This window comes from Rhipicephalus microplus, chromosome X, assembly GCF_043290135.1.
Source record: "Rhipicephalus microplus isolate Deutch F79 chromosome X, USDA_Rmic, whole genome shotgun sequence".
In the NCBI taxonomy this organism is placed as follows: domain Eukaryota; kingdom Metazoa; phylum Arthropoda; class Arachnida; order Ixodida; family Ixodidae; genus Rhipicephalus; species Rhipicephalus microplus.
In genome coordinates, this window is record NC_134710.1 from 509089589 (window position 1) to 509106726 (window position 17138).

At 43.8% G+C, this 17138-nt stretch overlaps 1 protein-coding gene across 11 annotated transcripts in view; it reads left to right on the plus strand.

Moving 5' to 3' along the window:
* LOC119160723 (valine--tRNA ligase, mitochondrial) overlaps window positions 1–17138 on the plus strand; it is a 622168-nt gene that overhangs the window by 589811 nt on the left and 15219 nt on the right. For all 11 annotated transcript variants that reach the window (XM_075881124.1, XM_075881123.1, XM_075881132.1 and 8 more), the window contains one exon: window positions 6234–6371. In XM_075881124.1, the coding sequence (XP_075737239.1) occupies window positions 6234–6371 (138 nt within the window). The remainder of the gene's footprint in view (window positions 1–6233; window positions 6372–17138) is intronic.

A 17138-nucleotide genomic window follows, 5' to 3' on the forward strand; every position in this document is an offset into this window, starting at 1 on the left:
ACTGCACAACTGTTCACTGGTCACCCTGTATATGTAGGCACTGGATCGGGAGTTCGTAATTCAGTCAAAGGCGTCTTTACTCTACTTTCGCTTGACGTGACACTTTTCTTAACTTGATAGATGTGATGGAAGCAACAGTACCTTCAACCAGCAGTGGAGCACAATCCAATATCAGTGTTTCACCACTCGTTGAAGGCATCGCTTTTCCTTCTTTCAATAAATACGAGTACTAATAAAAATGAAACAATAATTAAGCATTCCCAGACCATACCTAATTATGCAACATTCACGCGATACCCTCATTACTCTGTGACGCATTTACTCAATTTTCCTCTGTGGGAAGATGTGGCTTTTTTCTTTGTCCAGAACACACCCGTTTGATCAGTCTATTTCGTGGTGTGTAGATTCTGCATGTTCAGCGAGGGCAGTCAAGGTCACACATTGTTTTGTGGTGCCATATTTGTGTTAAGTCTTTCTTGAAATCATCAGTTTCACCTATATACTGGTTGTCACAATTGTGGCAGTCTATGACGTCTATAAGGAAATCTCTACTCGGCAACGTGACCTTCACATTGGATAAAGCATTCTTTGCTTCCACATTGGTACATGCATATTTTCATGTGTGTTGCTTCTACATAACACATGGCATATATGACTTTTGAACCGAAACATTACTCACATCGGTAAATTTATGTATGTGTCTAGGCCACAATTTTGGCTCTGCTTGAAGGTCGTCTGGTTTGTCTAGGCTAGAACTGCCATCAGCTGAACCTTGCCGGGCTACTGATGTCTTTTATTATTATTATTATTATTATTATTATTATTATTATTATTATTATTATTATTATTATTATTATTATTATTATTATTATTATTATTATTATTGGTGATACAACAGCAAACGTCCTCAGCTATGCACTTATTGCTGGTGGCTCATGTTTCAAAGATAGCACTTCTGCAATTTCAGCTAAATTTCTTATTTCCATTTCATAATAATATGTAAATAAATCTGCAATAATTTTTAGCATGACATCCACAGAAGAGTATGTAAATCAAGATAACGTGCTGGAATCCGTGATTCATCTGTAAAATCAACGTAGCTGTTGCGCCTTGACAGATTCCTTCTTGCCACCACATATCCAAACGTCGGCACTTTAAATGCTGTAAAAACTAGCTTTCGTTGCAGCCGTCCGAGGACTTCTGTTGCACTTGAAGTGTCAGAGCTCAGAGACATAAAATACAAACATGCATGTGCTCATCAGAAAAAGAAAGAAAGAAAATATTGCAGTACGGCTCTGTTCTTGCAATGTTGTCGTTAGTCGTTGTCAAGGCGAGGTACACAGAATACACGAGTAGTTGTTGTTCATTCTTTTTGCTGAGAAGTATGTTTTAGGAGTGTGCAAATGGGGTGGGGATGCCAATCAATAGTAAATGCAGCAATCAAGGTCGATTCAAATCTAATCTAATCCACATCCTAAATAGTTAAGTCAGTAAATACAGCAGTTCAGGTTGATCTAATTAAATTCAATCCAATCCACATCCTAAGCGGCATGGGCTACAGCCATTATAGTAAACTACATTGGAAGAACTCCAGCGGAAAAACCGGCCAGGCTCTTGTGTCCTCATATTGCATGGATGCTGCGAGATGGCACCACTTCTATGTTTCCTAGCAGCTTTGACTGCGATGTCGGACTATCGCAGGCTCCTTCAAACTTTCATCTGTGGTTACTTTTTACTGGTGTGCTTGCTTCATGGTTCTTCCAAACATGAAACAGCTGACTTGCTCACTGTCTGGCTTGGTAGTTTTATTTTGGCCAGATATATATATTTGTTCACATTTACCGCACACTTTAAGTGCATCTGATAAACATTTATACTGATTTTATAAGGGGTGCCTGATTTTTTTTTTTACCACTCGAGGGTTTGTTTCCAGTGCAAAGTTTTCCAAGCAGACGTGGCGGTCATAGAATTTGTTTTCAATCATCATGGAAAACCTGGAAAAGTCAGGGAATTTAGAAATATCAAATTGTTAGACACAAAAAATCTTCACCCAGGCATAGCTGTTTAAGCTACTTCCACTCTTGTTAAGGAAAGATCTTAACCCAGGCATACCTGTTTAAGCAACTTCCACTCTTATTGAGGAAACATCTTCACTCAGGCATACCTGTAATGCAACTTCTGCTCTTGTTGAGCAAACATCTTTACCTAAGTGTACCTGTTTAAGCAACTTCAGCTATTGTTGAAGAAACTTCTTCACCCAGGCATACCTGTTTAAGCAAATACCTCTCTTGTTGAGAAAGGAAGTTCACCCAGGCTTACCTGTCTAAGCAACTTCCACTATTTTTGTGGAAACATCTTCACCTAGGCATACCTGTTCAAGCAACTTCCATGTTGAGCAAACATCTTCACTTAGGTGTACCTGTTTAAGCAACTTCTGCTGTTATTGAAAAAATATCTTCACCCAGGCATACTTGCACGGTGTCTACCAACCTAGAAAACCTGGAAAAGTCAGGGAATTCGAACCCTTCTGGAAAATTCAGGGAATTTCTGAAAAATCTGGCCAGGTCATGGAAACTGACAGCAGTTCTGTGTAGCCGTCACAAAAATAAGCATCACCAACTTCTACTTTGTTGAGCAAACATCTTCATCCAGGTGTACCTGTTTAAGCAACTTTGGCTGTTGTTGAGGAAACATCTTCACCCAGGCATAGCTGTTCCAGCAACGTCAACTCTTGTTGAGGAAATCTTCACCCAGGTGTACCTCTTTAAGCAACTTCCACACTTGCTGAAACATCTTCACCCAGCCAGGCGTATCTGTAACACAACTTCTATTTTTGGTGAGGAAACATTTTCACCCAGGTGTACCTGTTTAAGCAACTTCCATGTTGAGGAAACATCTTCATCCAGGCATACCTGTTTCAGCAACTCCCATGCTTGTTGAGGAACCATCTTCACCCAAGATACCTGCTTGAGCACACCTTCTGCGACTGACATTGGGGCATGACAGCCAGCCTCCTAAACTTGTGTGGCTTGCAACCTGAAACTTGCATTTGTTATATGCGGGCATGACCCCTGCATGGTATTTCGACTCCTCTTTTTACTAGTTTAGAATTAAAATGCTACAAGTGATGTGTTAGCCTTATGATGATTTGACCATGTTGTCGGTGAGCACAAAGTTATTGTCAAAAAAACTTATGATTCTTTGACATAAATTTTTTTCTACCTTCTTGCGCCCTGTTTTTTTGTGCTAAAGGGGAGAAATTTGGCTTTGTTGGTGAGATATGGAGTGATAGTTAATGGGAAATAACACAAGGACGATAAGGGAGGACATTAACGAAAGGGTTTATTGCAACTGAAGTGCAAATATCTGTCTGCAGAATGTGAGCTGCTAGATATATATATACCGTATTTACTCGCATAATAGGCGCACTTTTTTTTCAGAAAATCCGGCTCGAAGTTAGGGGTGCGCCAATTACGCGGGGTAAAATTTTCGAAAATTTTTTCAACTCGGTCCTTGCGCTTTAAATCTGCACACTTGTCAAGTAAAAGGCGACTTTATCGTTTACCAATTATTTCAGCATATAACAAACATACCTACGTACCTTTTAATGAACAAGCGAGAGCCGTCAACTGCACACACACACGTAAAATTTATTTACACAAAAGTCGTAGCCGTTCCTCCTTTTCCCTATTTGGAGTCCAAGTCGGAGATCACACATTCATCCTCGCCGAGCAAGGATTCGTTTTCGGTGTCCGAATCGTCCGCACCCCACAACATGTCATCCTCACTCGCATCCAGTGCGTTCGAGACACCCGTCTTCTTGAAGCTTTTCCTGACGACTTCGTCGGAGATCGCCTGCCACGCGGCGATTTAGGGGGTATCAGTAATTGATGGAACAGCCGTTTTTTTTTTTTCGCTTATGGACGCTTTTTTTTTTTTCAAGTTTTTTTTCGACAAACACGTTGGTTAGGTCGTTGCACTTCGATTTTTTTTATTTGCTCGTCGATTTGCCTTATTTTTTTCTTCAGGGTACGGGGACCGTGTTCCAACTGTACCACTGGGGGGTAGAATCGTTTCTGATCACGGCCAAGTTCGGGGTGCGCCTATTATGCGCGCAATTAAAAAAAAATCGAATTTTCCGCGACCAAACTAGGGGTGCGCCTATTATGCGAGTGCGCCGATTATGCGAGTAAATACGGTATATATCACATACATTCCTGCTTAAGTTGCAATAAACCATTTTGTTTAAAGTTATTGTAAGTGTTGCATCCTCTGTTGTCGTCTTTGTGTCCCTTTGTGCTAAATATTAAGAGGGATGTGACACTTAGATGTAGAAAATCGGCCCTAAAATTGCATTTTATCTCTCATCATTTTTGCGTTCCCGATGCCCTTACACACCTAGCAGCAAAGTTTGGCTTTGAAATTCCACTTATCTTTCAAGTTATAACTCATAAAGAGAGCAACTTCGTGCAAGCGGACCTTTGTATTGAAGTGTAAACTAGCCATACTTCAACCGCTGAAGGCACGCGAGCTATGCGCTTCACCAGTGTCATTTTGGTCTTGTTGGAAAGGTCGCGTTTCTAGCTAATGTGATCTAAGTAGACGCTAATGTGATCAGTGCCAGTGAAGTTCGCGAAGCACATGCCGGCGAGACAACTACGATGCTTGAGGGTCTTTTATCGGTGTCAGCAACAGCGTGAAAAATTGAGTGCTTTTCGGAGACGAGCGGTGCGGCAGCGAGGCAAGATGCCAGCAAAGCGAGATTCAAAGTTCACACGCAAGCCTCCAATCCGTGATTTAAGGCCAAACCTCATAAGCGCGAAAATGCACGCGACAGCGACAAGCGACGCGACGTAGATCGGCTTCGCGCGATCAGTCGCTAGCGCAGGCAAACCTCATTCACGCGACGGCTTCGGCGAGCGAATTCCACTGTTGCTGGCATGAGGCCGTCTACTCGCACCAAGAAAACCGCGTAGCGAGCGGTATGCAATTTAAAAATAAGATATATTGTTGTGTAATGAAACGGAAAGTGTTTATTATTGCCTTGCAGCACTTTTTTATATGCACATGCGTAATAAACATTGCGTTATTTCTTGTTGCGCATACGTGAATCGGGCAGGGTCACGTGCACCTATGTAGTCTTTGGGCCAAACCACATAAGCGCGAAAATGCACGCGACAGCGACGAGCGATGAAACAGGGCGTTCGCGCGACGTGTCGCGGAGTGATTCTTAAGAAAGAGAAAGGAAGAGAAAAGTGAGCCCCGATATTGTCTGCTTCAGTGAGCGACACCGCCACAGGGCTCACAAGGGATGGGGGGGAGGAGGGATATAAAAGTTAGGAGTAAAGGTGTAGAAAAGAGGAAGAAGAAGCAACAACAAACTGAGGGGATAGGAGAGACAGGAAAGATGGAAGCACGGTCACTGGAGTCCGAGGACGGGGTACACTTGCGAGAGATGTTGTCGGCGTCTGTAGATGGCGTAGAGCACGTCCAGTAAGTCAGAGCTACTCTGCAAGATGTCAGTACAATTATTTTTAACACTTCTTGTAAGTCCCAGAGGGTGGCGCCGCCACCCAATGCACATGCATAGGCATTGCGTTGCAAACTTTCAAGCGGAGGTTTAAAAACGTGTACACTCAGCAAAGACTGCGGGATGGAAAATCGCCATGGAACATACACACACAAAAAAAAACTTTGGAAGTGTTAAACTTGTTCTCGTTATGCATCGAAAGACAATAGTTGGATTTAACGCACGTTTATAGTGCACTGTTGTACATTCTATGTTACTTTAGTGAAAAAGCAGCGTATGTGAGTCCTAGACACTGGTGCAGCCAGTTTAACCAGTGGATTTGTGCATGCTTTGACATTCATAGTTTCAAAATATTCATGCTTGTCACACTGACTAACCATAATGCATGGTGCAAGTGGCTGCAAAAGTAAAAGCCTGGTTGCATTCAGCTGTTTAAAGTGGTGTGCAGGCGGGAAGTAGTTGACATGCACCAAAGAGAGCAGCATGTGTGGCCATTATAGATGCAACACAGAAACGATGCTTACCCACACGCTGACACTGTGAGTGCACCTTTACAGGGACCAAATGTTTTCCAAAACAAGATTTTTTTCTGAGATTTATTGAAGAGCATACATTTTTTATAGCCACGCAGAAAAGAATATGGGGTTAACTGCTTGCTAGTGAGCCAGGCTGTGGCAACAGATGGGATTTCTTTTTTGTGCAGAAAGAAGTGGTTCAGATGGCACTGCAGCAGCGCCTTGAGAAGCTCCTCAATAAGGTCAACTTTCTGGAGCGGCGACAATCACATCCAAGATATAGGTTCCAAAACTCTGCAGCAGAGCAGGCCACGCACACTGAGCAGGTGAGCTCACAGGCACAGGCACTTGTATAGCCATGTCTTCCACAAATGTCTTCTGCAAAAAACATTTTTTTACTTCGTCACTTTGTTGGTGATGCACAAATATAATTCAAAAGGCCCCTGATCCACCCGTAAGTCAAACTTTTGTTATCTAAGTTGCAGTTGTGCATGAGTTAACCAAGAACCGATAGCTTTGAGAATTTTTTCAATGGTGCTGTAGTAGCAAAGTAGCACTTGTTTGGTTATCCAAAAAAGACCCTTGCTCGTCTTGCTCTTAGCCTAGCTAGGCTGCTCCTGGCCGAGGAGGAAGAGCGGCAAGTGAGCGTACCTGTGAGCAAATAAACTGGTTCTTTTTGCGAATGGCATGACCAGACACCAATAGCGCTGCCACGTTTGCTATGGTTGATTGTGATGCAGGCATTTACTTAAAATGATAAAAAAATTATTGGAAGTGGTTTCGGGGCCCTTTAAGTGGAGCATTCTTAGATGGTAAAGAGAGAAGAAATGGAAGGAAAGGCAAGGAGATTAACCATACGCACGTCTGGTTGCACTGGGGAAGAGATAAAGGGGAGAAGAGAGATAGAATTGGGGAAGCACACGCTGTCTACAGGCAGTCGCTCAGATTTGTTGAGTTCAGGTACTGCAGTAGCACTTTAGTCGCTTTCTGTGCTATCGAAGCACACACCCAAGGTCCCAGAATCTTCTGCACAGAAAATGGTCTGGAGTCTAGATGGTTCACGTGCTTTTGCAGGGCCTTGTTGGATTTCCTGGTCATGTCGTCGTCTCGCGTCATGTGCATCACCATTCATATATTACCGCATTGTTTAGAGAGTCGGCTGAGTTCTGGATGTGCATATTTATGCAGCTGTTGCACTTCAAAGATCATGCAATGTGTTAGAAGCCTACAGTGAGCGTTGGTCTTCATGGTTGCGAGTATGGTTCATATTTCTTGCAGTCGAAAGTGGTTGTTTTCAATGCTCATGACTGTTTTCTGAATATAGTTGGTGCTACAGCTTTGCTGTTTTTTTTCCGGCACTGTGCATCAGTGATGAAAGGCTAGAATTCCGAAACCAGAGCAGGTGTACCTGCGGCTCTGAATGCAAGAGACAGTCATACAATTGATGATGTGATACAGTTGATGATGTGTGAACTTTGATGATTGTAACTTCTGAAGTATCGTGTTCTTTGCTGGATTACTTAAGGAGCCGCGTAAATTCTAGATAAAAGTATAGAGACAGTGTTTGTCTCTACGTGTGCTTTTTTTCTTCTGGCAACTTCATCCGTGAGGTGGTTCTAATGCCTAACTAAGGTGACAGAAACATGGAGCCCAGCATACTTAGTCTTGCGTTTTGGGATGCTCGCGCAAAATTGCTAGTCGCAGTGGTCGCGGCAAACAGAGATTTGCTGGGGGGTCCACCGTCAATGCACAAAATGCCTATTCGTGGTTGTGAAGACCCAGCAGGTGACGTAACGTGTATTTTTCGACGAAGTACATTATGACTTTTTTGCTTCCGCATTGTGGTGTCAGGCATTTCATGTCCTAAATTCAAGATACTAATCTTAGAGTCGTGGGCTTACGATCAGTTCCGATTTCATGTGATGTGTCACATAGTGCCGCATGATGGCAATTTCTTGTAATAATTGTTACACGCTCTCTCCGAATAAAGAGCAGTTCCTTCCCCATTCTCCACCTTCCTTGACGCTGGTTACAGCGCTCCACCACTAAAGCACTACTTGTCTCCACTGGACCGTGCATCCGGTGACAAACTGGGGACGAGTTGAACCCGAAGTAAATATCTTACTTTCTTCGTCCGCCTTGTTCGTCGAAATTCAATGGGGATTGCCTCCTTGTCGGGCCAATTTACAGGGTACTGCCTTACTTGCACGCTGCACGGAATACGATAGCCCTACTGCAGCCATACTTTGTACGTTGGCTAATGCTTGCTGGCACTAGTGACTCGCCAACAATGCTTACTGGCACTAGTGACTCGCCAACATGTACTAGCGACTGCAACAGTTCAGCTCCTCATCGTTCCAGAATGACTTCCGGGATTACTGCTCCGCCGTTCTTGCAACCTCCGGGCACTCCTCCTGTGCCTTGGGCTAAACCCCATGTTACACATGCATCGATGTCATCACTAGAGACACCACCTGGCCCGCTCTCAAGAAGAGTCCACAACTTTACGCACTGGGAGTTGAGGGCTTGGACGTCTACTGGACACTACAAAATGCACAGGACCGTGTGAAAAGCGGAGACGGGATTCTGGACGAAGGCACGCAGGTTGAATACATCGCAGCACTCACTGATTGATTTGTCGGGTTTAACGTCCCAAAACCACAATTTGATTATGAGAGAGGCCGTAGTGGAGGGCTCCGAAAATTTTGACCACTTGGGGTTCTTTAACGTGCACCCAAATCTGAGTACACGGGCCTACAACATTTCCGCCTCCATCGGAAATGCAGCCGCTGCAGCCGGGAATCGAACCCGCGACCTGCGGGTCAGCAGCCGAGTACCTTAGCCACTAGACCACTGCGGCGGGGCTCGCAGCACTCATTCTATTTGAGAACCATTTGATGGCTCTAAGCAGTGAAGTTCTAGAGCATCACTATTTCAAATTGGACAAGCAAATACCGATGGAATTAGTTACAGATTTCGTTTGGTTTACAGGCGATGGCAAGCAAATGCAACTTCGGCGCCTCCACCAATTCTATAGTTCGTGATCAGCTGCTCAGCGGAATTACCGCACAACATGTGCGGAAGACGACTTTTGCGACTGGGCTCTATCGTTACTTCACAGCAAGCAATCTCAATTGTGAAGCAAGAGGAGCGTACTGAACTCGAAACGCAGGAGTTCACGAACATGCAGGTGGAGAAGATCGGATTACATCCAGGTCCACAAGATGGCCACCAAAACACTTCCGCTGCCACTTATTCTAAACAAAAGATTGATCGAAGGCCTTGCCGACACAACTCCGCAAGAAGCCAACATGGCTGCGGGTATTATTACACCCGTACTACTTCATTGTCGAATTGCACAACAACATTCTGTACCATCACAGCTTCACCATCAATGGCCCGGAATCACTACTCGGGCTTCCCCATCATCTGCCTACCAGCATTCTGGAACAACTTCACAACGTACTTACAGCCGCTCACCTAGGCTTCTCTTGTACCTACAATCATGTGCGACGTCACTTTTTTCTGGCCCGGCCTGTATCGTTCTGTGGTTCGCTACGTCACTGCTTGCAACCACTGCCAACGCCGCAAGCCCCCCTCTGTGCTATCATCTGGCCTCCTACAGCCCATCGACATACCTATGAAACCATTCTTCTGTGTTGGCCTTGACCTGTTGAGCCCGTTTCTTACATTCACTTCTGGAAATAAGTGGGTTGCAGTCGCCATAAATTACGCCACACGCTTTGCCATCACTCGACCACTGCTAACCAGCTGTTCCAAAAGGACTTGTTTTTGGGCTAGTTGGTGCATACTTGGTGCAGAAGACTGAGGCGCAAAAAACATATCGTGAAGCGGGAAGAGCAAGAGAGAAGACATGGGCCTCCGGAAGATACCTCCTTGCAGTTTTTGGACCTTAACCTGACAATTTCGGCTGGTCACGTATGCTGTGCGTACCTCCCTCGGAGTAAGAAGGAATGGTTACTTTACAATTCAGTGCATTCAAAGACTGTGAAACGCGGAATCGCTCTACTTTGCTTAGAGTTGGCACTACGCAGATCATGTGAACGTGTTATGCAAGCTAGCTTTATGCGTCAACTTCAAAGACTTTCCAAGGCCGGCTACCCTCAGTCCGTAGTTTGTTCCGTGGTGGAATGCCTGCTGCAGAAGGTGAAAGGCAGATTGTCTAATGCAAATGTGCGCTCGAAGGAGAGAGAGCGGGTTAAGCCTGAGGTGGTCCCGTATATACACCGTGTGAGCCATAACCTCAAGAAGATGGCTTCCCATTATGGCGTTCCAGTCGTTTTTTCAGCTCCCAACAAACTTGCTCAATTGTGCCCGCGTATCACATGCGATGAGCAAAGGAACTGCCAGAAGTAGCACACAAGACTTTTTGGGTGCTGCGCACAAGGCATGGTATATGGGACTCCCCTAGGCTATGGCAAGTTCTATATCAGTCAAACGGGGCGTTGCATCAATGACAGACTGAGGGAGCATGCCGATAGTTTAGGCAAAAGTGATCATGCGCATCTTCCAGTGCACTGTAAAGCCTGCAGATGTGTGCTATTGTTTGAAAAAACGGTGATTCTTGGTAAGAGCAAAAAACAAACACCTAGAGAGCTCTTGGAAGCCTATTTTATCAAAAAGAAAGGGCCTGATTGTATCAGTGATACATCTATTGTGTTGTACGCAACAGAAATGCATTTTTTGGATAACTTAGTGCCTTGATCATGACGCTGTGCGGTGTTTGTTGGCTGTGCACGCATGCGTGGTTTTGTCTTCTTTCCTGTGCATTTCCTAGACGGTCATTAAACAGTTGGTAGTTGGTGCTGTTCTGTCTCCTCTCCTGCTCTTCCTGCTTCACGATATGTTTTTTGTGCCTCAGTCCACCAAGGTTGCACCAAGTTAACCAGCTATTCCACTGACGTTGCTGACTTTTTCTTGTATGAAGTCCTTTTTCATCACAGCGCTCTGTGGCAGCTGCTTACTGATCAAGGGAAGTACTTCCTTTCACGTGTTGTGGATGACATCCTCCGTGCCTGCTCCACTGAGCACAAGCTTACCACCACTTATCATCCGCAAACGAATAGATTGACCGAGCGTCTGAGCCGAACACTGACGCAAATGCTGTCAATGTACGTTTCACCAGATTACCGTGACTGGAACAAAGCACTCTTCATTGTCAGCTTTGTGTACAACTTTTCACGGCACGAAACTGCTAGTTACTTGCCGTTTTATTTGCTATTTGGCCAACATCTAGCATTACCATTTGACACACTCCTTTCTTCGGCTCCCCCTCTTGTCTACTGAGTACACCAACGATGTCGTTTCTCGAGCCCATTCAGCTTGTCAGATCGTTCATGATCGGCTACACTTGTCATAAAAGCACCAAAACGGCCGTTATGACAGTCCCCATCATAGCGTGCACTTCCTGCCGGGGTCTCTGGTCCTTCTCTGGACCCCGAACCGCCAAGTCGGCTTATCAGAGAAGCTACTACCAGGCTACAATGGCCCCTACAAAGTGTTACGACAACTCAATGACGAGAGTTACGAGATCACACCCCTGAACAATGATGCTTCCACCCCCTCACTTCAGACGGACGTCCACGTTTCCAGACTCAAACCGTATCATCCTGTTAATTCGTCGTTGCCATACAAAGCACCATGACAGCGCTTCTGCCACAGGGGAGGGATGTTACTGTGCATCATCGACAGAAGCATGCGGGGCACTTTACAAAGATAACGAAGACACTTGTGCATTAAGCGCTTGCAGGAAAGGCAACTCGGCCATCTTGTTTGGCTGCCGATTCACAGTGGTCATTACACAATAAACGTGTATCTCTCCCCTTCACAATATTTATCTATACAATTATGGAGTAAAAAGAAAGCTTTCTCAAGCCGGAGAATATATGATTTCGAAAGTTTTCTAGAATTTTATCAGTATCACACAATAACCTTTGATGAATTGAATTGTCTCGTACTATTAATTGTACCTTGATGATGGGAGCAGCCTTGTCCACTTATTCCTTACCTTTAATAAATACTGAGCTGGCATTACGCTTGAGGTCAAACCGTCACAGAGTGGTTCTCAAATTTTCATAGGAATTGAGCTAGCAATTAGTTTCATGGCTTCAACCAAATTTAATTAGTGCCATGTTATGATAAAGTACACTGGTACATGTTCTTTTTGCTTATACATTAGTTAAATTCTCTTAAAATAAAGTGAAAACGATATTGGCCACAGAATTTGCCAATATCTACAACACGTACGCTGCTTACAGGGCTACAAGCTGCTTACTATCTTTTAATGCAGGTGAATGTGGAGAAAACATGTGTCAGTCTCTTTACATTATCTGCGTGTGAAGTTGTATAGTCACTCGGGTGGGCACAGCAGACCTTGAACATTCATTTTTCTAATTATCTAACCTTGCAGCAGTTTTACAATGCTTTATATGGGCACGATGCGTGTATTTCTGTTGTTTGTGCATACAATGCACAAGGTGAGCATCGCTGCGTGGTTCTATATACAGTCAAATCTCATTAATTTGAACACGCTTAATTTGAACTTCTGGTTAATTAGAACTGATGCTGTGGTCTCATCAAAGTTGTGTGTAAAAAAGTGGACAAAAACGTCCAGTAATTCGATTGTGCAAGCACTTGCGACGGTTAATTTGATTATACCATGTTCCGAAAATGCTCTCAGCGCCATGCCCAATCTCGGGGCGGCACCTTCGACTCCTGAACATTGCGCGCGAGAAAGGAAAAGAAAAAAAAAAGAAAAAAATTGGCCCGAATTTACATGTTACACTGTAAATGTTTTTATTTTTATTTAACAATACTGTAGGTCTTCTGCAGACCCATACAGGAAGCGGGCATACATCATCACAGGTAACCAATTAGATACAAAGTTCAGGAAATAGAATATTTTGAGGGACGATACGCTCAACAGCAAAACACATACAATAGCGGGTACAACAATACCACATTGGTGTTCTTCCCATACACGAGAAGACGAAAAAAAAAATAATTGAAACCACATACTACGTATGAAAAACAATATATGTGTACAAAAGATTACAATGCACCACTGCAAAACACGTTTTTCGTTATCGCAACAACAAGAACAGCAAAATGTAACTATACTGGCTCTGTTAACTGCTCCACAAAAAAAAAAATTAATCAATATTTGTATCATTAACAGCTTCACCTCGTAGCGCGTTCCAAGCGGTGACAGCGCGAGAAAAAAGGAATATTCAAACACGTTGCTGTGGGCACTGAAGGGACGTATACATTTATCATGGTTCGTCCTACTAGAACGGCCAGGCGGACGAATATAGTCGTCTTTACAGATTTTAAGGTGACCGTGAAAAAGGAGATAAAAAAACTTCATGGAAGCAACATGACGCCGGCTAGACAGAGTTGCTAGGTGCGCTTGATCGCATGTCCGTTGCACTGTCGCGCCAGAAGTATTCTGAGTATATAAACCTCAGGGCCCTGTTTTGCAATTTTTCAAGTTTTTTGCGAAGATAGTTTTGATAAGGGTCCCACACTATACTTCCGTATTCTAGAATGGGCCTGACCAGGCTTTTGTAGGCGGTTAGTTTAACTGCTGAAGGTGCTTTCCTCAATTTTCTACGCAGAAATCCGAGTTGTTCAAATGCCTTGGCACATGTATTGGTAATGTTCTGTTCCCATTTTAAATCTTGTGAGAATGTGACGCCCAGATATTTTACTTTGTCAACTTTGCTAATATTGAAACCATTAAGATTGTACACAAATGACAAAGGTCGTTTTTTCTTGGTTAGACTTATGAACGTGGTTTTAGACACATTTATTTCCATTCCCCACATCTCGCATCATTGGGAAATGTTTTGTAAACAAGAATTGAGTTTTATATTGGTCATCAATACCGCATATTGTAGTGTAAATGACGCAGTCATTAGCGAAAAGTCGCACTGTTACACCTGGTTCCTCACAAGAAGAGATGTCATTAACGTAAACAAGAAATAATGTTGGCCCCAAAACAGACCTTCGGGGTACACCGGAAAAAACACTGAGGCAGTCAGAGTCTACGTTGTTTAAAGTTACATACTGGGAGCGATTAGTTAAGTAGGCCGAAATCCACGCAATTACTTTGCTATTAATCCCAAGGGATTCAAGCTTGGCTATTATTTTGGAATGAGGCACACGGTCGAAGGCTTTCGCAAAGTTTATGAATGTTGCATCAACCTGAAGTTTGGAGTCAATTATGCCAGCAAAGTCATGCACTATTTCTGCAAGTTGCGTTACCCTGGAGAGACACCTACGGAATCCGTGTTGATTCGGGTACAGCATATTGTTAGATTCTAAGTAATTTACAATGGCTTTGTTGAGGATGTGCTCCATTAATTTACAACAGTAGGTTGTCAGCAATATGGCTCGATACGTGTCCACGAGAAACCTGTTACCACTTTTATGGATCGGAATTATTCTTGTGCGTAGCTAGTCTCTCGGAAGTGCACCAGTTTTCAGTGAAAGCATAAATATTTTAAACAAAAAAGGAGCAAGCTGTTCTGCATAATGCCTAAGAAAGGCATTTGGGATTTTATCTGGTCCCGGTGCTTACTTACCATCAAGTTGTAAAAGCAGGTTCAAGATACCTTGTTCGGTTATCTCGATTTCCGGCATGGCCGAGTCACAATCAAAAAGCGGCCCTTGGACTGGGCATGCTTGGGTGAATACCAATTGGAAAAAGGAATTGAACGAGTTAACTATTGCGTGCGTACTTTCAGTAACGATGCCATTGATTGCCATCTTACAGATTGGACTGTCCAGCTTAGCTAGGTAACGCCAAAATTTCTTCGGTTGTGTTGTCATAAAGTTGGTTAGGGTGTGTGAAAAAAAAATAGGTGTTCGCTTCGCGCAACAGGCTTTTTTAAACTCTTGGTAGCACTGACTTATTACAGCTGGATTGCATTTACGCTTCCGCATTCTTTTCAGCTTCCGTTTAATATGAACTATTTCTCGCGTTATCCAAGGAGTCCTTTGTTTTGTCCTCTTACGTTTCGTAGGAATGTAGGTTTAATCACAGTGAAAAATTGCTGCCTTGAATTTTAACCACAAGTTGTCAACATCAACGGGAAGGTTCAGCGTCAAAATCGTCTAACTGCATTCCTAAGTAATCAATAATACTTTTATCGGCAGCTCTGTAATAATGTTTAATAAATACTTGTGAATTTTTATTGTCACATTTTGCCAGGCTAAGATTGGGGAATTCGATTAAAACCATTTGATGATCGGAGATTCCATCTTGTACCATAACTTTAGCATTTATTGAGCTAGAAATTAAAGCAAGATCTAAGATGTTGGAAGCAAGCCCTTGAATGCGTGTCGCTTGCGTTATGCATTGAGATAATGAGAAACTTAGCATAGTATCCAGAAGTTGCTCACAGCTATTTGCCTCTCTATTGCTGGTGGTTAGGTTTTCCCAGTCTGTTCCTGCCAAGTTGAAGTCGCCAACAAGTACTAGCTTCGTCCGATCGTGCATTTTCGCAAGGAGATAAAGTTGCAGTTCCGTAAGATAAGATTCAGGTTCCCCAGGTCGTCTGTATATTTCACCTATTAGTAGAGGTGTGGTTCGAAATGTTACAGTGCACCACAGACTCTAGTGGTTCGGTATACCATGTTCTTCCTGGAACGCTAAACCATCTTTTATAGCGATAGCCTTTCCACCTCTGCAGCTGTCACGGTCCTTGCGAAGTAGGCTATAGCCTTCTGAAATTATTTCTAAATCATGAATACTTGGATGAAGCCACGTCTCTGTAATCACCAAAACGTCAGGTGCAAAAGCCAGCAAGATCTCTTCTAGTTTGTCCGTTTTGTTCACTATACTTCTGGCATAGAAACACAACAAAGAAAACGACGGCGTGTTTGCTTGGCTTCATGAACTTGAACTACTGCCTTCGCGACCAGCAGTTTGGGAACGCTCCGGCTGCAGAGGTATCCTCTTTCCCACGTGCCTATCCAAAACGTAGAGCGTGTCATTTATTTTCAGCTTATCGAAAAGAAGCACAACCTTATCGTCGCTGTCTCGGTTAGATTTTGAGGACTTCCATAATTTCCTGCGTGTTTCACGGACTGTAAGTGAAACATCCTCAGAGACCGATATGTTCGTACCTTTCAACTTTGAACAGTTGCGTAGTATTGCCATCTTTTCAGCAAAGTCATAAAACTGCAGTATGGCGGGACGATCCTGATCAGTTAATTTTTTGCCGACACGATGAACGCGCTCCAAAGTCTGCACTTTAGCTTTCAGTAGATGGCTGAAAATTTCGTTTTTGACATATTTTCTCAAAGATTCGGGGCCTTCATCATCATTTTCTGGTATGCCGTATACCACGATATTGTTACGGCGGCTTCTGTTTTCTAAGTCGTCCATTTTACTGTAAAATTGTGCGACTTGCTTTTGAACCACATGAACAGTTGCTTCACACTCTTCAACTTTTTACTTACAGTCGTTGAGCGATGCCAGTGTATTCTCAATGAGAGACAAGAGCTTTTGAACGCCCTGCATTCCGGTCTGAAGTTCAGTTTGGGAAGCCTTAATTTCTGTGATGGCATCTAAAATATTCTGGAGAACATGAGAATTAGGACCAGCTTCTACATCGGGATTAGGGCCTGGGTTTTTCTCTGCGTCACTGCTCAGAATCAGCAGTAACTTAACTATACGAGACGCATCCATGCAACATGACCACAAAGAGCCGGGGCTCGGCAACACCACAAGGCATACACAGCTAGTTCTGAAACACTTTGTGAAACGATTTTTTTCACCAACCTGTGCATAGAAGAGCACGAATTTTAGCATCGTGCGCCTGGCGGTGCCACCGAGCCCACTGAAGCCTGGGCGTAGGCGTTGCCCCATTTTATGCCGTTCCTCGTAGGTCGCTGGGTTTGCTGGGTTTCCGAAACTTCTATCAAAATGGACCACGTCACGTGACGCCGAGTCAAACCAGGGAAGCGATATGGCTGTAGCAGGGGCCAGGCCAACTTGATACGGTGCTGTCGATGTCACAGATGCAATGTGTCCCAAAGGCGCTGGAAACGAGGCATCGCTACGC